This window comes from Lepidochelys olivacea (genome assembly GCF_965140295.1).
Source record: "Lepidochelys olivacea isolate rLepOli2 genome assembly, chromosome: 13".
Taxonomy (NCBI): domain Eukaryota; kingdom Metazoa; phylum Chordata; order Testudines; family Cheloniidae; genus Lepidochelys; species Lepidochelys olivacea.
The window spans coordinates 35422760-35448294 of NC_140423.1; the positions used below are offsets into that span (position 1 = coordinate 35422760).

The following is a 25535-nucleotide window of genomic DNA, read 5'->3' on the forward strand; positions in this document are numbered from 1 at the left end:
GTGGAGGGAAGGAAAATGCCACCCAGCACTTTAAGCACAGCACTTTAAAAGTTTACAACTTTAAAATTTATTGAAAGCCAGCCTTCTTTTTTTGGGGCAATCCTCTGTGGCGGAGTGGCTGGTTGGCCGGTGGCCCCCCCACCGCGTTCTTGGGCGTCTGGGTGTGGAGGCTATGGAACTTGGGGAGGAGGGCGGTTGGTTACACAGGGGATGTAGTGGCAGTCTGTGCTCCAGCTGCCTTTGCTGCAGCTCAACCATACACTGGAGCATACCGGTTTGATCCTCCAGGAGCTTCAGCATTGAATCCTGCCTCCTCTCATCACGCTGCCGCCACATTTGAGCTTCAGCCCTGTCTTCAGCCCGCCACTTACTCTCTTCAGCCTGCCACTTACTCTCTTCAGCCCACCACCTCTCCTCCCAGTCATTTTGTGCTTTCCTGCACTCTGACATTATTTGCCTCCACGCATTGGTCTGTGCTCTGTCAGTGTGGGAGGACAGCATGAGCTCAGAGAACATTTCATCACGAGTGCATTTTTTTTTCTTTCTAATCTTCACTAGCCTCTGGGAAGGAGAAGATCCTGTGATCCTTGAAACACATGTAGCTGGTGGAGAAAAAAAAGGGACAGCAGTATTTAAAAAGACACATTTTATAAAACAGTGGCTACAGTCTTTCAGGGTAAACCTTGCTGTTAACATTACATACATAGCACATGTGCTTTCGTTACAAGGTCGCATTTTGCCTCCCCCGACCACGTGGCTACCCCCTCAACCCTCCCCCCTCCCCGTGGCTAACAGCGGGGAACATTTCTGTTCAGCCGCAGGCAAACAGCCCAACAGGAACGGGCTCCTCTGAGTGTCCCCTGAAGAAAAGTGCCCTATTTCAATCAGGTGACCATGAATGATATCTCACTCTCCTGAGGATAACACAGAGAGATAAAGAATGGATGTTGTTTGAACACCAGCAAACATACACTGCAATGCTTTGTTGTACAATGATTCCCGAGTACGTGTTATTGGCCTGGAGTGGTAAAGTGTCCTACCATGAAGGACGCAATAAGGCTGCCCTCTCCAGAAACCTTTTGCAAAGGCTTTGGGAGTACATCCAGGAGAGCCGCAAATGCCAGGGCAAATTAATCCTTTCATATGCTTGCTTTTAAGCCATGTATAGAATTTTAAAAGGTACACTCACCAGAGGTCCCTTCTCCGCCTGCCGGGTCCAGGAAGCAGCCTTGGGTGGGTTCGGGGGGTACTTGCTCCAGGTCCAGGGTGAGAAACAGTTCCTGGCTGTCGGGAAAAGCGGTTTCTCCGCTTGCTTGCTGTGAGCTATCTACAACCTCGTCATCATCATCTTCTTCGTCCCCAAAACCTGCTTCCGTGTTGCCTCCATCTCCATTGAAGGAGTCAAACAACACGGCTGGGGTAGTGGTGGCTGAACCCCCTAAAATGGCATGCAGCTCATCATAGAAGCGGCATGTTTGGGGCTCTGACCCGGAGCGGCTGTTCGCCCCTCTGGTTTTCTGGTAGGCTTGCCTCAGCTCCTTAAGTTTCACGCGGCACTGCTTCGGGTCCCTGTTATGGCCTCTGTCCTTCATGCCCTGGGAGATTTTGACAAAGGTTTTGGCATTTCAAAAACTGGAACGGAGTTCTGATAGCACGGATTCCTCTCCCCATACAGCGATCAGATCCCGTACCTCCCGTTCAGTCCATGCTGGAGCTCTTTTGCGATTCTGGGACTCCATCATGGTCACCTCTGCTGATGAGCTCTGCATGGTCACCTGCAGCTTGCCACGCTGGCCAAACAGGAAAGGAGATTCAAAAGTTCGCAGTTCTTTTCCTGTCTACCTGGCCAGTGCATCTGAGTTGAGAGTGCTGTCCAGAGCAGTCACAATGGAGCACTCTGGGATAGCTCCCGGAGGCCAATACCATCGAATTGTGTCCACAGTACCCCAAATTCGACCCGGCAAGGCCGATTTAAATGCTAATCCACTTGTCAGGGGTGGAGTAAGGAAATTGATTTTAAGAGTCCTTTAAGTCGAAATAAAGGGCTTCATCGTGTGGACGGGTGCAGGTTTACATCGATTTAACGCTGCTAAATTCGACCTAAAGTCCTAGTGTAGACCAAGGCTTAGTTTCCTTTTATAGTTTCCTACTGGATTTTTTTTTTAAAAAAAGGTCAAAACTGATATTTAATATTTCAACTTTGACAAAGATTTCAACTTTGGGAAGTAATAAGATCTAGATGATGGTTTGAGTCATATGAACAGACAGAAATGGATATATAAACCACTCCCACTCCAATTGTCACTTTGTTCCCCTTTAGTTCAACCACAAATAGAGGTGACATCAACTTCTGTAAGTGTCCCAAGCACCTCTAGAGAAGGACACAGTGCCACACTAAGTGGGTGTTCAACATGGGATAATGATAAGATAGAGATTTAGTGACAAGATTGATGGGGAGTAGACAGAAATAAATGTGGTATAATTTCATCAATATATTTTTCTCCTAAATCTTTGCCGCCTAAAAGTTGTGTTCTAAAGGACTGAATTATTGTCAATGTATTGTGAAATAACTGACTCGCCTAATTGAGGTTGTTTTTTTTTTCAGATATATTCTTTGGCTTCTTTAAGGGAGAAAAAGAATCACATTCACCATCTAAAGAAAGTAGGTCATTATAGACCATGGTCACTCCAATGATACAAGTGGAATTACTTACCAGATGTGCCTACTGCTGATGTCTATAAAAGGCCATTCCCTTCCCCTCCCCTGGGGAAAAAATACTGGTTGTTCACTGAAATACCAGAAATAAAAAATATTTCACTAACAGTTTTCTAAAAAATGATTGTTTTTATCAAAACCAAAACAAATTTACTGAAAAAAGTCAGTTTTCATATTCTAGTCACTCATGAAAACAATAGAAATATTCAACCCCCAGAAATGTTTCTGTGCAGAAATTTTATTTTGTTTACTTTTGTTTTTTGGTTAAAAAACTATTTCAGCTAAAAAAATTGGATTTCCTCTAATTTCTACAAATTTTGTTCCTTATGAAACTTGAAAATATTGACTTGACCGTGATCTTTGTAACATGAATTGCTTCCTAGTTGATTATGTGATTGTCCATGAAATAACTGATAATCCTAATGGCATTTTCAGATTGTCCAGAAGGAATAGTCGAGGGGTTTCCAGCACCCACCCTTGAACCTGAAGCTGGTAAGTATATACATATGGCTGCCTGTTTTGTTCTGCATCGTTAGCCAATAGTTGGGGTCTTCAGGGCCATGTTGTTTGGGGGAGGAATAGATGAAACAAGTCAGGTAAATCATGTCTCCCTGAACAGAGTAGAAACAAAAAAACGAGCAGTTTCCTTCCTCAGAAATCCCCAAGTCTGTCACTCAAAGAGCTCTGTGCCCAACCAGCTCAATCTCTGTGCTTCCTTTTCACAGTCATGCTCACAACTCCATCTCTTGGCCTTCTGCCTCTCTGATACCCAGCCTTCAATAAATATCGTAGCCTCTGCATGTACAACCAGGGAAACCATTATCATAGAATCATAGAATCATAGAATATCAGGGTTGGAAGGGACCCCAGAAGGTCATCTAGTCCAACCCCCTGCTCGAAGCAGGACCAATTCCCAGTTAAATCATCCCAGCCAGGGCTTTGTCAAGCCTGACCTTAAAAACCTCTAAGGAAGGAGATTCTACCACCTCCCTAGGTAACGCATTCCAGTGTTTCACCACCCTCTTAGTGAAAAAGTTTTTCCTAATATCCAATCTAAACCTCCCCCACTGCAACTTGAGACCATTACTCCTCGTTCTGTCATCTGCTACCATTGAGAACAGTCTAGAGCCATCCTCTTTGGAACCCCCTTTCAGGTAGTTGAAAGCAGCTATCAAATCCCCCCTCATTCTTCTCTTCTGCAGGCTAAACAATCCCAGCTCCCTCAGCCTCTCCTCATAAGTCATGTGTTCTAGACCCCTAATCATTTTTGTTGCCCTTCACTGGACCCTCTCCACATCCTTCTTGTAGTGTGGGGCCCAAAACTGGACACAGTACTCCAGATGAGGCCTCACCAATGTCGAATAGAGGGGAATGATCACGTCCCTCGATCTGCTCTCTATGCCCCTACTTATACATCCCAAAATGCCATTGGCCTTCTTGGCAACAAGGGCACACTGCTGACTCATATCCAGCTTCTCGTCCACTGTCACCCCTAGGTCCTTTTCCGCAGAACTGCTTCCTAGCCATTCGGTCCCTAGTCTGTAGCGGTGCATTGGATTCTTCCATCCTAAGTGCAGGACCCTGCACTTATCCTTATTGAACCTCATCAGATTTCTTTTGGCCCAATCCTCCAATTTGTCTAGGTCCTTCTGTATCCTATCCCTCCCCTCCAGCGTATCTACCACTCCTCCCAGTTTAGTATCATCCGCAAATTTGCTGAGAGTGCAATCCACACCATCCTCCAGATCATTTATGAAGCCATTCAGTATGCATGGCTGAAATCTGACCTGCCATAGGAAATACTCTCATTGTTTGCATTTGTTTCACTAAAAGGGTGTAATTGTAGAGATGACTGGGAATTTTTTTGACAAAATAGTTTTTTGTTCCTGAAAAATGCCACTTTGACAAAACTCAAACTGTCAGTTGGAAAGTGTTAATTTCGATTAACACCCCAACTAAAAAAGCTGGAAAAAATACTTTGAAATTGATGAAAAATCCTGTTTCAGCATACTTTAAACTAAACAAATATTTTTTCAGTTTAAAAAGCTTTTCATTTTGAAAGTGAACTTAATTTATACTAATGAAAAGGATTAACATTATTTAAATGAAACATTTCAATTGATCTGAACTGATTTTAGGGGTGAGGTATGTCAGTTTGCAAAGCATTTTGAGATTTGACTATTTGAATCAATTCAAGACAGGCACATTTTGGAAATCTCCAAAATTTTTGTGGAATGGGAAAATCATTTCCTACCTAGGCTGATTTATATGAGCCTTCTGAGTCTGAAGTATGCATAACAGGCCCACTGGCATGGAAGAGGTCTATGAATGTCTTCAGATCAAATACATACCAGATGGCAGTCATTAATATGTTTCAGTATAACAATACATTCCTGGAAACCTGTAACTCTCTTTACAAGAGTAATGTTGGTTCTGATTTTTACCTGAATTGGGCAAATTGTGTTGTGAGTATTGGTTATCCATTCCAATAAATATTAACTCTCACATTCTCTGTTTGACAAAGGATCATAGAATCATAGAAGATTAGGGCTGCAAGAGACCTCAGGAGGTCATCTAGTCCCATCCCCTGCTCAAAGCAGGACCAACACCAACTAAATCATCCGAGCCAGAGCTTTGTCAAGCTGGGCCTTAAAAACCTCTAAGGATGGAGATTCCACCACCTCCCTTGGTAACCCATTCCAGTGCTTCACCTCACTCCTAGTGAAATAGTGTTTCCTAATATCCAACCTAGACCTCCCGCACTGCAACTTGAGACCATTGCTCCTTGTTCTGTCATCTGCCACCACTGAGAAAAGCTGAGCTCCATCCTATTTGGAACCCCCCTTCAGGTGGTTGAAGGCTGCTATCAAATCCCCCTTCACTCTTCTCTTCTGCAGACTAAACAAGCTCAGTTCCCTCAGCCTCTGGTCGTAAGTCATGTGTCCAGGCTCCTGATCATTTTAGTTGTCCTCCGCTGGACTCTCTCCAATTAGTCCACATCTTTTCTGAAGTGGGGGGCCCAAAACTGGACGCAATACTCCAGATGTGGCCTCACCAGTGCCGAAAAGAGGGGAATAATCACTTCCCTCGATCTGCTGCTGATTAACCTGAAATCCTTTTGAGATCAATTTGAGATTTTTTTGAGCCAGAAATACAGATTTTAAAAAGGAATTTTTTTTTCCTTTGGGGCTGCTGGAAAGGAGGTCCAACTGAAAGCAGCTAGTTTTTTCTCTGCTTTGGGGCCAGAGCAGAGACAAAAGGGGATTATCTTTGTGAATTGCAGGTTTTCTTTGCCTGGAGGAAGTGTACTTAACCTCCTGCAGGGAAATTCACAGTCTTCGCAAACCAGAGGTTTTTTTCCCCTAAAAGTAAATAGGGGGGTGTTCTACCCATTTGCCTGGAGACAAAAGTGGTAGGGTTTGTTTTTTTTTTAGGATTTTGATTTTTTTTAAAAGGAGCACAGATTTGAAAAGGAATTTTTTTTTCCTTTGGGGCTGCTGGAAAGGAGGTTTCCAAGTAGTGGAGCTTTTTTGCTTTGATTTGGAGCCAGAGCAGAGACAAAGGGAATTGTCTTTTTCTGTAGGCTGACAATCACTATCAGAGAATAGGTATCCTATTCCAGCAGGGCAAAATTTTACAAGCCAAGTTTTGTTTGTTTTATTTCTAACCCTCGGGTGTAAAGTTAGTTAAAAACAGAGAGGTAAAGATGACAGACACCAAGGCACTACACAAATTGGAGTTAGCTAAACTGGAGACAATGAAAGAAGCTGAAAAAGCTCTAGAAGCTGCTCACAGGAGAGCAATGGAGGCAAAGGACAAAGAGATGGAGGCAAGGGACAAAGAAATGGAGGCAAAGGACAAAGAAAGCGAGGCAGCGAAAGACGCAGAACAACACCAAGTGTCTGCTCACAGGACAGCTATGGAAGCAAGGGCCAAAGAAATGGAAGCAAGGGCCAAAGAAATGGAGGCAAGGGCCAAAGAACTGCAGGAAAAGGAAAAAGAGAGGAAGCATGTGGAGGAGATGGAGAAGATAAAGGCTCAGCAGAATATACCAACAAACCCTAGCAATCCTTCTCCAGGTACCACTTCCCATCCCAGAAAGTTTCCCACCTACAAGGCAGGTGATGATACTGAGGCCTTCTTAGAAAACTTAGAAAGGGCCTGCCTTGGGTACAGCATCTCTACCGACCAATACATGGTAGAGCTGAGGCCGCAGCTCGGTGGACCCTCAGTTGAGGTGGCAGCTGAAATGCCTAAAGAACACATGAACAAGTATGAACTGTTTAAATCCAAGGCGAGAGTCAGAATGGGGATCACACCCGAGCAGTCTCTTCGGAGGTTCAGAGCCCTAAGGTGGAAACCAGACGTGTCATTTACCCGACATGCCTACCACATTGTGAAACGTTGGGATGCCTGGATATCAGGAGCAAGTGTTGAATCTCCAGTAAATTTGCCCTTCCTAATGCAAATGGAACAATTCTTAGAGGGTGTTCCTGAGGAAATAGAAAGATACATCCTAGATGGGAAGCCCAAAACTGTAATCGAGGCAGGAGAGATTGGAGCCAGATGGGTGGAGGTGGCAGAGAAGAAGAAAACTGGTCGCTGTTGGAGTGGAGACCAGAAGGGACAACCCCAGATCACACGCTATTACCGGGAGCCGCCAAAGGCCCCACCTACCCCCCGAAGAACCCTCCAGACACCTTATCGTCCCACCACCCCATTCTCCAGCAACCCACCTCGCCCCAGTGACCCGTCAGCTGGACGATGTTTTAAATGTAACGAGCTGGGGCATGTAAGGGCCAACTGCCCCAAGAACCCCAACAGATTACAGTTCATTGCACCGGAATCACACCAGAGGTCCGCAGGCCCAGATACCTCCCAGATACCCTTGGAGCGGAGGGAAACTGTGAGTGTGGGCAGGAAGAAGGTCACCGCGTGGAGGGACACCGGAGCACAAGTGTCAGCTACCCATGCTTCCTTAGTGGACCCCAATTTAATCAACTCAGAGATCCAAGTGACGATTCAACCCTTCAAGTCCAACTCTTTCGATTTGTCTACAGCCAAGTTGCCTGTCCAGTACCAGAGCTGGTCAGGAACTTGGACTTTTGCAGTCTATGATGATTGTCCCATCCCCATGCTGTTGGGGGAAGACTTGGCCAACCATGTGAAGAGGGCCAAGAGGGTGGGAATGGTCACCTGCAGCCAGGCTAAACAAGCCGTGAGGCCTAGCTCTGATCCGGAAACTTCTATCAGGACCCGGTCAGAGGTGATGGACCCGGACCCCAGGCCAATGTCTGCAACAGCAGTAGCGGATCCAGTCCCAGAGACCCAGACACTTGCATCCTCAGAGACAGTTGGTAGTTCCAACTAAATACCGGGCCAAGCTCTTGAGCTTAGCCCACAATCATCCTAGTGGCCATGCTGGGGTGAACAGGACCAAAGACCATTTGGGGGGGTCATTCCACTGGGAGGGAATGGGTAAGGATGTTTCTACCTATGTCCGGTCTTGTGAAGTATGCCAAAGAGTGGGAAAACCCCAGGACCAGGTCAAAGCCCCTCTCCAGCCATTCCCCATCATTGAAGTTCCATTTCAGCGAGTAGCTGTGGATATTCTGGGTCCTTTTCCAAAAAAGACACTCAGAGGAAAGTAGTACATACTGACTTTCATGGATTTTGCCACCCGATGGCCGGAAGCAGTAGCTCTAAGCAACACCAGGGCTAAGGTGTACCACATTAATTCTCTAAAGCCCTTTTATTCCAGAGAATTAAAGGTTTGTCAGGTTACAGCCGAGGGAGGAGACAACGCTGAGTGGCCTGAAGGTGTCTACTACGAAGGGAAAAGTGCTGGTGGTGTGGAAGAGGTGAACCTCTCCATGACCCTTGGGTGTATGCAGCGACAGCAGATCAAGGAGCTGTGCACTAGCTACGTGCCAACGTTCTCAGCCACCCCAGAACTGACTGAACGGGCATACCACTCCATTGACACAGGTAATGCTCACCCAATTAAAGTCCAACCTTACCGGGTGTCTCCTCAAGCTAAAACTGCTATAGAACAGGGGATCCAGGATATGTTACAGATCGGGGTAATCCGCCCCTCTGGAAGTGCATGGGCATCTCCAGTGGTTCTAGTTCCCAAACCAGAAGGGGAGATACGTTTTTGCGTGGACTACCGTAATCTAAATGCTGTAACTTGCCCAGACAACTATCCCATGCCATGAACAGATGAACTATTAGAGAAACTGGGACGGGCCCAGTTCATCTCTACCTTGGACTTAACCAAGGGGTACTGGCAAATACTGCTAGATGAATCCGCCAAGGAAAGGTCAGCCTTCACCACACATCTCGGGCTGTATGAATTTAATGTCCTCCCTTTCGGGCTGCGAAATGCACCCGCCACCTTCCAAAGACTTGTAGATGGTCTCCTAGCGGGATTAGGAGAATATGCAGTCGCCTACCTTGACGATGTGGCCATATTTTTGGATTCCTGGGCAGAACACCTGGAACATCTACAAAAAGTCCTTGAGCGCATAAGGGAGGCAGGACAAACTGTTAAGGCTAAGAAGTGTCAAATAGGCCTCAACAGAGTGACTTACCTTGGACACCAGGTGGGTCAAGGAACTATCAGCCCCCTACAGGCCAAAGTGGACGCTATCCAAAAGTGGCCTGTCCCAAAGTCAAAGAAACAGGTTCAATCCTTCTTAGGCTTGGCCGGTTATTACAGAAGATTTTGTACCGCAATACAGCCAAATCGCCACCCCACTGACAGACCTAACCAAAAAGAAACAGCCAAATGCCATTCAGTGGACCAAAAAGTGTCAGAAGGCCTTTAACCAGCTTAAAGCGACACTCATGTCTGACCCTGTACTAAAGGCCCCAGACTTTGACAAACCATTCCTAGTAACCACAGATGTGTCCGAGCGTGGTGTGGGAGCAGTTTTAATTCAGAAAGGACCTGATCAAGAATTCCACCCTGTAGTGTTTCTCAGGAAAAAACTGTCTGAGAGGGAAAGCAACTGGTCAGTCAGTGAAAAAGAATGTTACGCCATTGTCTACGCCCTGGAAAAGCTATGCCCATATGTTTGGGGACGGCATTTCCACCTGCAAACCGACCATGCTGCACTACAGTGGCTTCATACTGCCATGGGAAATAACAAAAAACTTATTCGGTGCAGTTTAGCTCTCCAAGATTTTGATTTCGACATCCAACACATCTCAGGAGCTTCTAACAAAGTGGCTGATGCACTCTCCCGTGAAAATTTCCCAGAATCAACTGGTTAAAATCATCCTTGAGATGTGGAAAATATTGTTAGTCTTTATGTACTTGGTAGTATATTTAGAGGTGCATGTGTCTTATTAACTCTGTTTTTCCTAGAGCTCCAGGAAGAAATCCCAGCCAGCATTTCACCCTAGCTGAGATTTGGGGGGGCGTGTCATAAATATAAAGGGAAGGGTAAACCCCTTTAAAATCCCTCCTGGCCAGAGGAAAAATCCTCTCACCTGTAAAGGGTTAAGAAGCTAAAGGTAACCTCGCTGGCACCTGACCAAAATGACCAATGAGGAGACAAGATACTTTCAAAAGCTGGGAGGAGGGAGAAAAAACAAATGGTCTGTGTCTGTCTGTATGCTGCTTTTGCTGGGTACAGAACAGGAATGTAGTCTTAGAACTTTTAGTAAGTAATCTAGCTAGCTGTGTGTTAGATTATGATTTCTTTAAATGGCTGAGAAAAGAACTGTGCTGAATAGAATGACTATTCCTGTCTGTGTGTCTTTTTTGTAACTTAAGGTTTTGCCTAGAGGGATTCTCTATGTTTTGAATCTAATTACCCTGTAAGGTATCTACTATCCTGATTTTACAGAGGTGATTCCTTTACTTCTATTAAAAGTCTTCTTGTAAGGAAACTGAATGCTTTTTCATTGTTCTAAGATCCAAGGGTTTGGGTCTGTGGTCACCTATGCAAATTGGTGAGGATTTTTACCAAACCTTCCCCAGGAAGTGGGGTGCAAGGGTTGGGAGGATTTTGGGGGGAATGACGTGTCCAAACTACGTTTCCCAGTAAACCCAGTTAAAGTTTGGTGGTGGCAGTGGAAATTCCAAGGGAAAAGGGTAAAATTAATTTGTACCTTGGGGAAGTTTTAACCTAAGCTGGTAAAAGTAAGCTTAGGAGGTTTTCATGCAGGTCCCCACATCTGTACCCTAGAGTTCAGGGTGGGGAAGGAACCTTGACAGCTGGCAATGTACCTACTAATATAGCCAAATATGCTGTTAGCCTTCTTGGCAACAAGGGCACACTGTTGACTCATATCCAGCTTCTCATCCACTGTAATGTCCAGGTCCTTTTCTGCAGAACTGCTGCTTAGCCAGCCTGTATCAGAGCATGGGATTCTTCCATCCTAAGTGCAGGACTCTCCACTTGTCCTTGTTGAACCTCATTAGATTTACTTTGGCCCAATCCTCCAATTTTTCTAGGTCACTCTGGAACCTATCCCTACCCTCCAGTGTATCTACCTCTCCCACAGCTTAGTGCTGAGGGTGCAATCCATCCCATCATCCAGATCATTAATAAAGATTTTGAACAAAACCAGCCCCAGGATGATGGCTAAAGAAGAAACCATTTTGTAAATATAGAATTTTTTATTTATGGAATTCATTATGGTGCTAATCAACAAACTAGACCTTGTTGTGTGTGTGTGTATGTGTGTGTGTGTGTGTGTGTGTGTGTGAAAAATAACTGTTTGATTAAATGGAATTATTTTAAATATATAACATTTCTGTTTTCATTGACATTTTGGGGATATTCATAATAATGTCCCCGACAACCCAAACTCCCCACACCCTAATTTTGCAGCTAAAACTATTTAAAAATAGTTTTGACAGAAAACTTTCAAACAGCCCTCGAGGTGATGTGGCCATCTTGCCAGACAATGAGGAAGATGATATTGGGGTAGAATTTTGGTCCAACCATAGGTGGATTAATGAATGTTTTTGTGAGACAATAGAGGAAAAGGCTGCAGTAGTTGAGAAGAGAAATAATAAAATTTGGACACTGAGGCTTGGTCTTCACTAAGAGGGCGGGGGGATTGATCTAAGTTACGCAACTTCAGCTACATGAATAACGTAGCTGAAGTCGACGTACTTAGATCTACTTACCGCACTTCATTGCAGTAAGTCAATGGCTGACACTCTCCCATCGCCTCCGCCTGCGCCTCTCACCCTGGTGGAGTACCAGAGTCAACGGGAGAGTGCTCGGCAGTTGATTTATCGCGTCTAGACTAGATGCGATAAATCGACCCTTGCTGGATCAATCACTGCCTGCCAATGCAGCGGATAATGTAGACAAGCCCTGATTGTAGCCATGTGGACACAGAGGAAGGGATAATTTTTTTTTCAGATGAAAAGTAAAAAAAAAAAAATGGCAAAATGTGGAGACATCCCAGACTAGAGGTAGGGAAGGAGGGGGAAGAATCTATCCTGAGGCATTTCAACTAACAACTTTGTCCTTGGGCTACTTGACAATATCTTCATTGTACTCTGTGTGTTGTTTCTTAAGCTTTGTCTACACATCTACAGATGTTAAAATGGCATAGCTATGGCACTACAGTTGTGTCACTGTAGTGCTGTCTTGTCAATACTTCCTGGACCGATGGAAGGGTTTTTTCCATCATTGTAGTTAGTGTTCCCCCTTGAGAGGAGGTAACTAGGCTAATTCTTCCATCAAACTACCTGTGTCTATACTGGGGCTTACATCATTTTACTGCATCTCTCAGAGGTGTGAATTTTTCACACCTGTGAGTGAAGTAGCTAAACTGACCTAGGTTTTCAGTTTAAACTAGCCCTTAGATGTTTATGTTATTGTCTGTGGCTGTGTGAAATGACTGGAAATCCTTATGACATTTTCAGGTGATATGGAAGGTGCATTACAGTGTAAGCCAGCAGGATCTGCACCAGGTGGCTTTTCACTAGGTAAGTGTATATCTTCCTGGATCTCTCACCCTGACCTTACAGTTGTAACTGCTTTTATGTTCATAGCATTCAAACAGAGAAGTTAGATTAAAAATTGCATAATTTTGCTCCAAGGTTGCGAGGTATCACCATGTTTTTCTGAAAATGCAGAACCTTTCCACACAAGAAACAAAAACAGAGAGAGAAAAAGCAGGCTGCTTGTTAAGGCAAGCTGGCACAACTCAACCATCTTGCTCCAGGCTGCTTCTTTGTAGACTGAGTGCTGAAACACCCACATTGCATGCTTCCCTCAAAGTCCTTTAACCTGCAAATATGACCAGGAAACCTCTTACAAGGAAAGTGATAGCATGTAATTATAACACTTTTTAACACTGATTTTTGCAATGTGGACACACAGTAAAGGATAATTTTTCAATTTCTGGAAAAGGAAAAAATGTGGAGGCAACCCCAGATTAGCAGTAGCAGAAGGGGAACTCAATTCTGCTGTAGCTCAACTAATATTTTTGTCCTTCTGTTACTAGCAAATGTCATCATTGTAACCTGAATACTGGTTCTTAAATTATTATATTGTTGTCTGTGGCTGTGTGAAATGACTGGAAATCCTTATGACATTTTCAGGTGATATGGAAGGCTCATTGCAGAGTGAGCCAGCAGGAGCTTCACCAGGTGGCTTTTCACCAGGTAGGTGTGTATAATTCTGGATCTCTCGCTCTGACCCTGTAGCTGTAACTGCTTTTATGTTCATAGCATTCAAACAGAGAAGTTGGATAAAAACATTAAAAACTCTTGCTGGAAGGTTTCAGTGTAATATTACATTATTTTTTAAAAAAATCCAGAACCTCAATACTCAGGAAATAAAAACAGAGAGAGAAAAAGCAGGCTGCCCCCTAAATCAGAGAGGCAAAACTCTCCCCACCTTGATCTAGGCTGGCTTTATTCAGAATGACTGCTTAAAAACCTAGATCACATGCCTCCCTTAGAGCCCAATAGCCTACAAGCCTGATCAGGAAACCCCTTACAAGTAAAGTGAGCACTACCACATTTTCAGACTAGCACTACCAACAGTGGAATTGCTTCTGATCTGCTCCTGCTTGAGAGGATAATCATATCCAGATTGTTAATGATATAGTCTCATGAGTAATGCTCATGTTCTCTGTTTTCTAAGTGTGTGCTCAGAACCAAAGCCTCCTGGGAAGCTCCTGTTTCTTAAATAATATAGGCAACTCTTTGATGGTTACCACCAAAGTATCTGAGAAGCTTTCAAAAATTCAGGATGGGGAACTGAGGTTCAATGAGAAATAAAGTTGGGAAATTCAAAGGTATCTCAACAAATTAAAATTGATGTTCAGTGGGATATGAGTGTTCAATCCCTTACAAATCCCAGCCTAAGTGACTTCTCAAATATCACCTAGAAAACTTTTGGCAAAGGCAGGAGTAGAACTGGCTTGAGTTGATTCCCAATCCACTGCCTGAAATTGATACTTGAATTCTGTCTCTGGTTCTGGTGTCCATATTTGAAAATGGGTCACTGAAACATTGGAGATGAATGCAGAGAAGTGTCACAAAAATTATGCCAAGTCTTATACAGTGAGAAATTTAAGGAGATCAGTCTGTTTAATATATGAAAAAGAAGTCCAAGAGGTGACTAGATTATGGTGTTTAAATACAGCGGACCCTCACTAGAGCGCGCATCACTATAGCACGGATTTGTATATAGTGCGGTCCTGGCGATGGATCCCAAATTTAAATATTTAAATTGGGATCCATGGTAACGTGGCCTCCACTATAATGCTGTCCCCACGTTAATGTGGTATCACTCATGGATCCTGACCCCGCGTTCTAGTGAGGGTCCAGTGCACTTTCACAGTGATAAAATACAGGCATACTCTTGAATCTAGCAGGGAAAGGCATAAAAAGAAGCAATGGCGGGAAGTTAAAGTGAGACAAATCAAAGTGAGAAATAAGGCACACCTATTAATGATGAGAGTGATTAACCATTGGAACAAACTCCCAAGGGAAGTGGTGGAATCTCAATCTCTTTGGCTTCAAAGTCTGATTGGATGCCTTTCTGGAAGAGATACTTTAGTCAAACACAAGTTACCAGGCTCGGTGAAAGTAACTGGATGAAATTGTGTGGCCTATGCTATGCAATAGATCAGACTAGGTGATCTAATGGTCCCTTCTGGCTTTAAACCTATATATAGAGAGAGGTTTCAGAGTAACAGCCGTGTTAGTCTGTATTCACAAAAAGAAAGGAGTACTTGTGGCACCTTAGAGACTAACCAATTTATTTGAGCATAAGCTTTCATGAGCTACAGCATCCGATGAAGTGAGCTGTAGCTCACGAAAGCTTATGCTCAAATAAATTGGTTAGTCTCTAAGGTGCCACAAGTACTCCTTTTCTTTTTATATATAGAGAGAATACTGAAGCTTATAGGACTTTGGCATTCTGTAGTCATATGCTATTCTCTGCAACAGTGGCATATGTTAGGAAGAGGAAGTCATTGGAGTTATGTGGCATGGCAGGGGCCCTTTAAGGCCCTGCCAAAATGCTGGCTGCAGCCTTCTCTCTGGCCAGGAGGCCAGGGGTAGAGACACAGGTACTCAGCAGGGTGCCCAGCTGCAAGCCCTAAGGAGATCTGGCTCCAAGGAACATGCTGAGCTAAGTGCTGACAGCACTTATTTATTTTTATTTTTAACTGAGAACAGTCTAGATCCATCCATATATTGTCTATATATTTTAAAGGAGAAAGTGGCAAGACATTGACTCAGCCTAGTAGGAGAATTGAAGATACTGCATATCAGATCATACATTTCTCCCATTTTTTTCTTTCTTATGATACTTACAACCTGCAGGAAATGCAAACTTGGCCTTAATCATTGTACCCTGAATGTTGTTGCCTAGGTGATTGCATTATTGTCAATGATAGTATGCAGTGATTGATAACCCAAATATATTTTTCAGATACGAAGAACAAGTCAATTACTGAAAACATTAAAGGTGGAGTAGGTAAATTATTTTAATCCCCTGTGGATTGAGTTTGAAATTCCTCTTTTACACTGCTGCATGAGGAGTTATTGGCATCTTTGTGAAAAGAGACTCAGGCCCAGTGAACTGTTCAGTTAAACAAATCCCTCGGCTCTTGTTCACCCTTCCTCATGAATAATAATTTTTATGTTGTCATTTTTTGAAAAATGTCTGCTCAGCACAAAGCTGTTCCGGAATAGCCTTGTTTATGTTCAGGTTTTCTGTCGTGCCCTTTATGAAAGTTTCTGGGCCCCTTCACCAATATCAATGATTGTGTTTTTAAAATGTCCTTTTCAGGTAGTGCAATGTGATTATTTCTGCTTAGAGATGTGGATCTGATGCACCATGACAGATATATGGTGAAGTTTTCAAAAGGCATGAAAAGGAGGTCAGAGTACAAACCCTGTTGACTTTCAGTAGGACTTTGCCCCTAAGTCACATAGCACCAGATTTTCAAAGATATTTAGGTGCCTAGTGGTATTTTCAGAAGCACTTAGGCATCTAAAAGCCATTTTGTGTTGACCAAAATGTTTAGATTGACTCAAATTATTATTATTATAAGTGGGCCGTATTTGGATTTTGACGATTTTTAGTGTTTAACAATTGAAGGTTGTGTTTCCTCAGCTCAAACCAATTCTAGTGGGAGTTGAGGGAACTCAGCATTAGAAGGGGGTGAAATTTTTCAGCTCAATTTTCTTTCCTGAAAAAAGCACGTTTGGGTCAGCCATGGTTTGAGTATTGGCCTGCTAAACCCAGGGTTGTGAGTTCAATCCTTGAGGGGGCCATTTAGGGATCTGGGACAAAAACTGGGGGATTGGTCCTGCTTTGAGCAGGGGGTTGGACTAGATGACCTCCTGAGGTCCCTTCCAACCCTGAGATTCTATGATTATAATATTTCATGAATTTGCATCAAATTTGCGAAACTGTTTATTTTACAACAAAAACAAATCAGAAAAAAACCACACCAAATATTTCATACTGAAATTTTCAAAGTGAAATGTTTTGATTTTTTGGATAAAAACAGTTTTTTAAGAAAATTAGTAAAAAAATTTGGTTCAATTTCACTTAAAAAAAACTTTTAGAACTCAAAAACCAAAATAAAATATTTCATTCTGAGTAAAGCCAAACATTTAATTCTACATACAATGATTTTTTTGTTTTCTTTCTCTTTTCACTGAAATTTAAAAAAAAATCATTTGGGATTTTTTAATTACAATTGTTTGTTCGACAGTGAAACCAAAATTCAGTTATTTGCACAGCTCAAATCAGCAGCTAAAGGAACTGGGCCACATATCTTACATAGTGGAATATAGGAAATGGTTTATACTACCATCAGGTGTTCTGTACAGGGGAGAACTTGACAGCTGACACATCTCAAACCAGATAAGTGTGTGGGGGTCATTATGTGGTACAATGAGGGAATCCAGGATTCTGAAAATTCCACAACTTTTGCTCTGCTGTGATTGTTCCCACAGCTCCTGGTTGGCACTAGCAAATAAGAGATAAGAAAAACTCTGCTGGTTTTCAGAAGTTCCTGAATATATATATAGATAGATAGATAGATAGATAGATCTGATATTTGAATTCTGGTTTGTGCCCTCTCACAGGCTCAGTGGTGGATTTCGCTAGAATGTGGCAAAAAACCACTCATGGTCTCTTGACCTGGAAATGGGGAACGAACAATAACTTTCTTTACAAATGCTGTAAGTAAAAAATGGGTTTACAGACTCTGTGGTGTGGATGTCTCCTTTTCCTAGGGTCCCGTTCTGACAGTAAATACATCACACAGAAACATGAGAAAGGGTTGTCTTCCTATACGGTATTTTTACGGTTAGAAGAATTCAATGTTTATTTTTAAATTTTGACAGACAGTGTCATTGTTTACTTTAAGCATTTTTAAGATTTTTATTAATTTAAATTTTCAGTAGCATGAAAATATAGATTTTAAACATTTTTTAGTCTTACCAATTTAAATCTTCATGGTTGATGAAAATAAAGAGGAGAATCAAATGATTATTTAAACCATTAAAACACAAACTGTCAACATCATATGCCAAAATGTACAAACTAAATATCCTTAAATCAAGAAATCATTCTGGTTTTTAATGTTAATTCTCTAGTCTATTTTATAACTGCCCTAAATCAAAAGTCTAAATCACTGGATTTTGACTTTAAATTCTCAAGAAGCATTTTTCATATTTTGTTTATCAGTAAATTTTGATTATCAGTGGAAACAGGTTTTCATTGGTTTATATAGAAAGAGTGAAATCCATGGTAACTGACCAATAAAATCTAATACTTTCAAGCCAAAGTATTATATTCTAAATATTATGTTAAAATTGTAAAGTCAAGCACTCAAATGTTAGGACAATTCAGAATTCTGCTGAATTCCTTGATATCTGCTGGGAGAGCAATACAGCGGTGCACAGACAATCCAAGAAGTTTTTGGAAAGGGTAGGGGACAATTTCCTGGTGCAAGTGCTGGAGGAACCAACTAGGGGCAGAGCTCTTCTTGACCTGCTGCTCACAAACCGGGAAGAATTAGTAGGGGAAGCTAAAGTGGATGGGAACCTGGGAGGCAGTGACCATGAGATGGTTGAGTTCAGGATCCTGACACAGGGAAGAAAGGAAAGCAGCAGAATACGGACCCTGAACTTCAGAAAAGCAGACTTTGACTCCCTCCGGGAACTGATGGGCAGGATCCCCTGGGAGAATAACATGAGGGGGAAAGGAGTCCAGGAGAGCTGGCTGTATTTTAAAGAATCTTTATTGAGGTTACAGGGACAAACCATCCTGATGTCTAGAAAGAATAGTAAATATGGCAGGTGACCAGCTTGGCTTAACAGGGAAATCCTTGCTGATCTTGAACACACAAAAAAAGCTTACAAGAAGTAGAAGATTGGACAAATGACCAGGGAAGAGTATAAAAATATTGCTCGGGGATGCAGGAGTGAAATCACAAAGGCCAAATCACACCTGGAGTTGCAGCTGGCAAAAGATGTCAAGAGTAACAAGAAGGGTTTCTTCAGGTATGTTAGGAACAAGAAGAAAGTCAAGGAAAGTGTGGGCCCCTTACTGAATGGTAGAGGCAACCTAGTGACAGAGGATGTGGAAAAAGCTAATGTACCCAATGTTTTTTTTGCCTCTGTCTTCACGAACAAGGTCAGCTCCCAGACTACTGCACTGGGCAGCACAGCATGGGGAGGAGGTGACCAGCCCTCTGTGGAGAAAGAAGTGGTTCGGGACTATTTAGAAAAGCTGGACGTGCACAAGTCCATGGGGCCGGATGCGCTGCATCCAAGAGTGCTAAAGGAGTTGGCGGATGTGATTGCAGAGCCATTGGCCATTATCTTTGAAAACTCATGGCGATCGGGGGAAGTCCCAGATGACTGGAAAAAGGCTAATGTAGTGCCCATCTTTAAAAAAGGGAAGAAGGAGGATCCAGGGAACTACAGGCCAGTCAGCCTCACCTCAGTCCCTGGAAAAATCATGGAGCAGGTCCTCAAAGAATCAATTCTGAAGCACTTAGAGGAGAGGAAAGTGATCAGGAACAGTCAGCATGGATTCACCAAGGGCAAGGCATGCCTGACTATTCTAATTGCCTTCTATGACGAGATAACTGGCTCTGTGGATGAGGGGAAAGCAGTGGATGTGTTGTTCCTTGACTTTAGCAAAGCTTTTGTCACGGTCTCCCACAGTATTCTTGCCAGCAAGTTAAAAAAGTATGGGCTGGATGAATGGACTATAAGGTGGATAGAAAGTTGGCTAGATTGTCGGGCTCAATGGGCAGTGATCAATGGCTCCATGTCTAGCTGGCAGCCGCTATCAAGTGGAGTGCCCCAAGGGTCGGTCCCGGGGCTGGTTTTGTTCAATATCTTCATAAATGATCTGGAGGATGGTGTGGATTGCACCCTCAGCAAGTTTGCAGATGACACTAAACTGGGAGGAGAGGTAGATATGCTGGAGAGTAGGGATAGGATACAGAGGGACCTAGACTAATGAGAGGATTGGGCCAAAAGAAGTCTGATGAGGTTCAACAAGGACAAGTGTGGAGTCCTGCACTTCGGACGGAAGAACCCCATGCACCGCTACAGACTAGGGACCGAATGGCTCGGCAGCAGTTCTGCAGAGAAGGACCTAGGGGTGACAGTGGACGAGCAGCTGGATATGAGTCAACAGTGTGCCCTTGTTGCCAAGAAGGCCAATGGCATTTGGGGCTGTATACGTAGGGGCATTGCCGGCAGATCGAGGGACGTGATCGTTCCCCTCTATTCGACATTGGTGAGGCCTCATCTGGAGTACTGTGTCCAGTTTTGGGCCCCACACTACAAGAAGGATGTGGTAAAATTGGAAAGAGTCCAGCGGAGGGCAACAAAAATGATGAGGGGACTAGAACACATGACTTTTGAGGAGAGGCTGAGGGAACTGGGATTGTTTAGTCTGCGGAAGAAAAGAATGAGGGGGGATTTGATAGCTGCTTTCAGCTGCCTGAAAGGGGGTTCCAAAGAAGATGGCTCTAGACTGTTCTCAGTGGTAGCAGATGACAGAACAAGGAGTAATGGTCTCAAGTTGCAGTGGCGGAGATTTAGGTTGGATATTAGGAAGAACTTTTTCACTAGGAGGGTAGTGAAACACTGGAATGGGTTACTGAGGGAGGTGGTGGAATCTCCTTCCTTAGATATTTTTAAGGTCAGGCTTGACAAAGCCCTGGCTGGGATGATTTAGTTGGGGATTGGTCCTGCTTTGAGCAGGGGGTTGGACTAGATGACCTCCTGAGGTCCCTTCCAACCCTTATATTCTATGATACTATGGTTCTATGAATTAAGCTTCCCCATGAAATTCCAGTAAAGCTGCCTTCTGCATCGGCATTATAATAGAGCTTTAATTCCAGGGCTATATACTATTCCCCCCATTCCCTGAACTCATAAGAAAATTGAAAACATGGAACGGGAAGTGTTAGGCAACCTAAATGATAGGTGTTGCTTCCAGATGTGCCTATAATGATGCCCTGTAAATAGCAGGAAGGAGAAAGTGGTGGTTGTGCTGTATAATGGCCAGTGGATGGAAGGATCAAGTATAAGAGAACTATACTGTATAATAGGCACTAGGGACAGCAGAGGGCGAGGGGTGAGGAAAGGGCAACCATACTGTACAATGGGCACTAAGGGAAGCAGAGGGTGAGGGTGGGGAAGAGGTGGCTCTACTTTAAGGGCAGAAGATACACACACTTTACCAAAGCACCGCTGCAGTGAATATTATTTATTAATCCTGCCACTGGCAAGGTGCAGATTCTAATTTCTTAGTATGAAAACTTTATTTTTGGATACATTCCTTTAGCTGCTCTTGACTCTGCTGAGCTGGTGAAGGATAAAGTCATCTCCTTGGTAGATGCTGGAATAGCCATAAACTGTGCTTTCCCTCTGGTTCTCCGCCCGGAAAGGAAAGTGAAACTGATCCTCTCCTTCGACTATGGCCCTTTTGAACCATTTAAGGTAACTCCTATCATTATTACATTTCTACAGTCATTCAAATTAGGAATGAGGGGCCATTGCCAGGTGATATTTGAACACAGAAAAATACATTGTCCCTGACCCCAAGAGATAAGAATCCAAAGAAAGAAACAAAGAAATTTCCAATCTAAAAAAAAAAAATCTAACAGTATTTTCTTTACTTTATTTCTGGAAAACAGTTCAGGACAAGAAGGGAGCAAAGAATCCCATCCCCTTCTAACCTGCTGGGGAAATGTTTAGTGGAAAGAATCCTACATTCCAAGTAGCAAGTTGGTCAGCCGACTTGAGTCAACACTAATACTTTTGCGAGGTGTCCCAGGACCCAATGGCTCTCTACAGGAGGAGATTTTCAAATGCACAATGGACAGTTTTCAAAAAGAAAAGGAGTACTTGTGGCACCTTAGAGACTAACCAATTTATTTGAGCATAAGCTTTCGTGAGCTACAGCTCACTTCATCAGGACAGTTTTGTGACTTAATCAATGGAAGCAGGACAACACATTCCCATGTGTGCCTTAGAAAATATACCTCATAGTGACCTTAAAGAAGGAAATCTGTTTTTCACCTTAAGTGAAAGATGAACCTTTGGTAGCCTTGAGCATTCATGTGTCGAGTACTGGAGATGAATATTGACCCATGTCTCCTACTGTACCAAGGTGGGTGAGGTAATTTCTTTTACTGGACCTTCTAGCATTGTGCAAGAGACAAGCTTTCAAGCTTACATGGAGCGCTCCTTCAGGTCCTACTGAACCACTGAGATCTATCCCAGTTGAACAGTTATGGGCTGCTGTGAACCTTCTAGCTCTGTTCTTGGGTACTGAACTCAGTGTGCCATGTTTGATCTATGCTTACGGCTGTGGGCTGAGATTTTTAAAGGCTCTTAAGTGAGTTCAGTGTCCAACCCATATTGACTTTTCCTGGGAGATAAATTCATGCTCCTTTAAGCTTCTTTGGAAATCCCAGCTATGGGGTTTCCTTGTAGACAGTCATGCATTGCTACACAAACATTCTTCCTATCCCAAGAGCAGAGGGTATGGTTTCCACTGGAGGTTTTCTGCGTAGTCAATTAGTAGAGGACTCAGAGAGAAAGTTTGATTTTGAGCTATCTGTTTTGAGCTATCTGGTCTTGTGGACAGCAGTTCTCTTCAATAAAATAATCACGATACCTTCACTTACAGGCCCTCAAGCAAACTGCCAAATACTGTAAAGAAAACTGCATCCCATTTCCTGAGATAGACGAGAAATTGCTCCAAGAGCCAGATAACCCCTCCGACTGCTACATCTTCAGAGGAGAGGGTGCACCTACCGTCATGCACTTCCCACTTTTCAACAAAGTGAATTGTCCAGGTAACTTTCATGTCACACCCATTTTCTTAAAGGCTACTGACCTCACTGTCCTTTCACTTACATGGATGAGTTAAATACTGCTGCGTCTGGTTTGCTCTTGGGTAAGGTAGCAAAGGGACATAGGGAATGGGATAAAATGTCAGATTTATCTAGTCCATTATCCTATGTTAAAGAGGGTATCCAGTAATAGAAGCTTAAGAGGAAGTTGTGAGAAATCACAGATTATGTAGTTATAGAATTATCTGCCATAGGGGATGTTTGTCACTAGACTCTGTGGGGGGTGGGGTGGGGTTGGCTCTGATTTCTAAACATTTTAAGCCAAATTTTTAAATGTATGTAGGTGTCTACAGATGAAGGTAGCCACCTAGTGGGATTTATAAAGTGCCTAGGTGAATTAGGCACCTAACCTACTCAGCTGCTTTTGAAAATCTCACCAGTTGCCTATCTTTATCTTTCCACAACTCAATACATTTCAAAATCTGGCCTATATCGCTTCCATTTTTTAAAAAATATTAACTAATTTAAATGTGAATCTTGAAAATATTCATGAAGTTGTCTACCTGTGTTTTGAATCCTACTGTACTCTTGGCTTTAATGTTATGTGCAGTGAGTCCCATAGGTTATTTTTTGTTGTGTATAAATAAAACTCTTTGCTTTTATGATTTTTACATTTACAGATTTTCAGTTTCATCAAATGACTCCTTGAGCTCAGAATCAGGCACCTTCTTTCTTTAGCTCCCGTCTAGACACAGGGACCACATCTTCTCTCTGTTACACAAATGAAGTTGAAGGAATAAATGTAGATTTACACTAGTGCAATGAAGAGATGAGTCTGGCATATAAAGAGAAATTCAGAAAGGAATGCAAAGGAGTCTAAAAGTGGGAAAACTTTTAACCTTCTCTCAGCTGTCTGGGCATGTGAGTTACACCAGCTCAGACACCCATATGTTCTGTACAAGTTCTATTTCTCTTTATTTTTGATCCACTGTGAATGCAGAGTGTCATGCCATTAGCTACTCTGTTCCTATAATGATGGGAGTCTTATAAGAACTCAGGGGCAATATTTTTAAGGGAGCCTAATGGAATTAGGCACCGAAATTCCATTTTTTCCATTGAAATCCCTAGATAGGTAGATGCATAGGTTGTACTCTAGATTAATTTACCTTAGTGCAAATGAGAGCAGAATCTGCTCCTTGTTTTTTTCACAAACATGCTGAATATAGGACACTACTGAGAAAAGCAAAGAGACAAAAGAATAGCTGAGGGACGGGTAGAAAGCAGGGAAAATAGGAGAATCAATTTGATAGAATTAAAGGAAGTCTCCAAGTCTGTAGAAAACCTGATTCAATAGCTCTGAAAAGTGCAAAAGTATCCATTTCAGTTCAGGAGGTTGTTGACTCTGAACCCTAAAGATGACAGTTCAACTATATTAACTATGTCACTGCTGATCGCTGTAGACAAAACATCCAGATGCTTTTGGATTAGGAGTAGAGCATTTGTGAAACCCTTTTCCCCATACATGAGCCTCACTTGATTCTTCTCCTTAAGTCTCGGAAGCAAGATATTCCTCTCACGATGGCCTGGGAACCCTAGAACACAACCAAAATAATAGTATTAGTTGTTATTGACACTACAGTAGTATTATCATCCTAAAAATGTAATCACATCTTTTCTCTCTTGCTTTTAGCCTATGTGACAGAATGGAGAATTAGATTCACCCCAGTTCGCTGTCTCTACCATGTGGGAGACATCACCAAACTCCTCCAGTCGGCAAGACTGAATGTGTCGAACAACAAAGACAAGATCCTTCAAGAGATCAAATACATTGTGGCTCACTCCAGCAAGAAGAGAAGCTCTTAAGAAGAGTTTCTCATCTATGCCCCACATACATTAAAGCCACCCAGTAGATTTTGAGAACTACAGAATTGTCACGTGGCTGGAAAATGTCATTATTTGGGATTACAGTGGGGAGAGGACTCTCAGCTTCTGCTATGAAAGCACTAGTACCTAGCTCGTGAGTTAACCCCTTAAGTTGATTGCACTTTAGTTCAGCAATTCTGATTCTGCGCATTAGTCAAAGAAAAATTCTCTCTTGGTATAAATCATTTTTTGCTTGCTGTTGTGAATTATTGCTCAGTCAGTCTCTGCTCTGTGTGATGACAGATGCCCTTGTCTCCTGATGCACAATTCACATTCAATCAATAAAGCCTATAGAATCAAACCATTTGCACACAGTGCCTCCATCCTAGAAATGGCCTGCAAAAGCACAAGCACCTGACACCTATGGTAAAAGCCATCTCCCCTAGCTCTTATCACACTTTATACATAGACAGGTTAGAAAAATAATAAACTAGTTTTGGGGGGGGGTCATTTTTATTCCAAAGGTGTGTGTGTGGGTTTTTTCGTGAAAACATTATTGAAAATGTTGAAATTGTTATCAATATTTTTAACAGAAAACAATATTTTGGATCAACAGAATATTTTGATAAAGTTTTTTGCTGGTAAATTCTGATTTTGAAAGCATAGATAAAAATGAAAACAAGAAGAATGAGTAATGGTGAGTTTCCTCTTCCAATCCAGCAAGGCTCCACTGGAGTCTTTGGAGTCGGTCCAAAGGTATAATGGGGAGTAGAATCCTGTCCAGTATTTTCAACTTCTTATGGGAGCTGGGTATTAATATGAACAGGAAGACTCTAATATTCATGGTGTGAAAAGCCACATATTGCAGAATCTCAAGTCCAATCCTCGTAGTCCATCTGGTTGAGAAGGAGCAAACGGAGTGGCAAAGTGCTGGCCCCTAGAGGGATTTAAATTGATATTGATCTGTGCTGTTTGGACAAGCTTCCTCAGCCAGGGGCACTGTACAACCCATGGTAGCCCCGCCTGGCTGTTTGTCTCCCTCTAGTGACTATACCACATATAAGTGATGAGTAAGGCTGAGATTTAGTTATGGGTATTTTTAATAAAATCATGG

General features: G+C 42.8%; 1 protein-coding gene across 1 annotated transcript in view; it reads left to right on the forward strand.

Annotated features, from left to right (window-relative positions):
• Positions 1 to 24440, forward strand: part of LOC311529738 (cytosolic phospholipase A2 gamma-like) — a gene marked incomplete at its 5' end in the record, with an annotated part of 42179 nt that extends 17739 nt beyond the window's left edge. The window contains 9 exons of the mRNA XM_084645935.1: positions 2606 to 2662; positions 3152 to 3208; positions 12615 to 12677; positions 13296 to 13358; positions 15643 to 15687; positions 17313 to 17408; positions 21043 to 21197; positions 22393 to 22561; positions 24249 to 24440. Coding sequence (XP_084502061.1) covers positions 2606 to 2662; positions 3152 to 3208; positions 12615 to 12677; positions 13296 to 13358; positions 15643 to 15687; positions 17313 to 17408; positions 21043 to 21197; positions 22393 to 22561; positions 24249 to 24421 — 878 coding nt within the window. The 3' untranslated portion in view covers positions 24422 to 24440. The remainder of the gene's footprint in view (positions 1 to 2605; positions 2663 to 3151; positions 3209 to 12614; positions 12678 to 13295; positions 13359 to 15642; positions 15688 to 17312; positions 17409 to 21042; positions 21198 to 22392; positions 22562 to 24248) is intronic.
• Positions 24441 to 25535: the final 1095 nt, after the last annotated feature.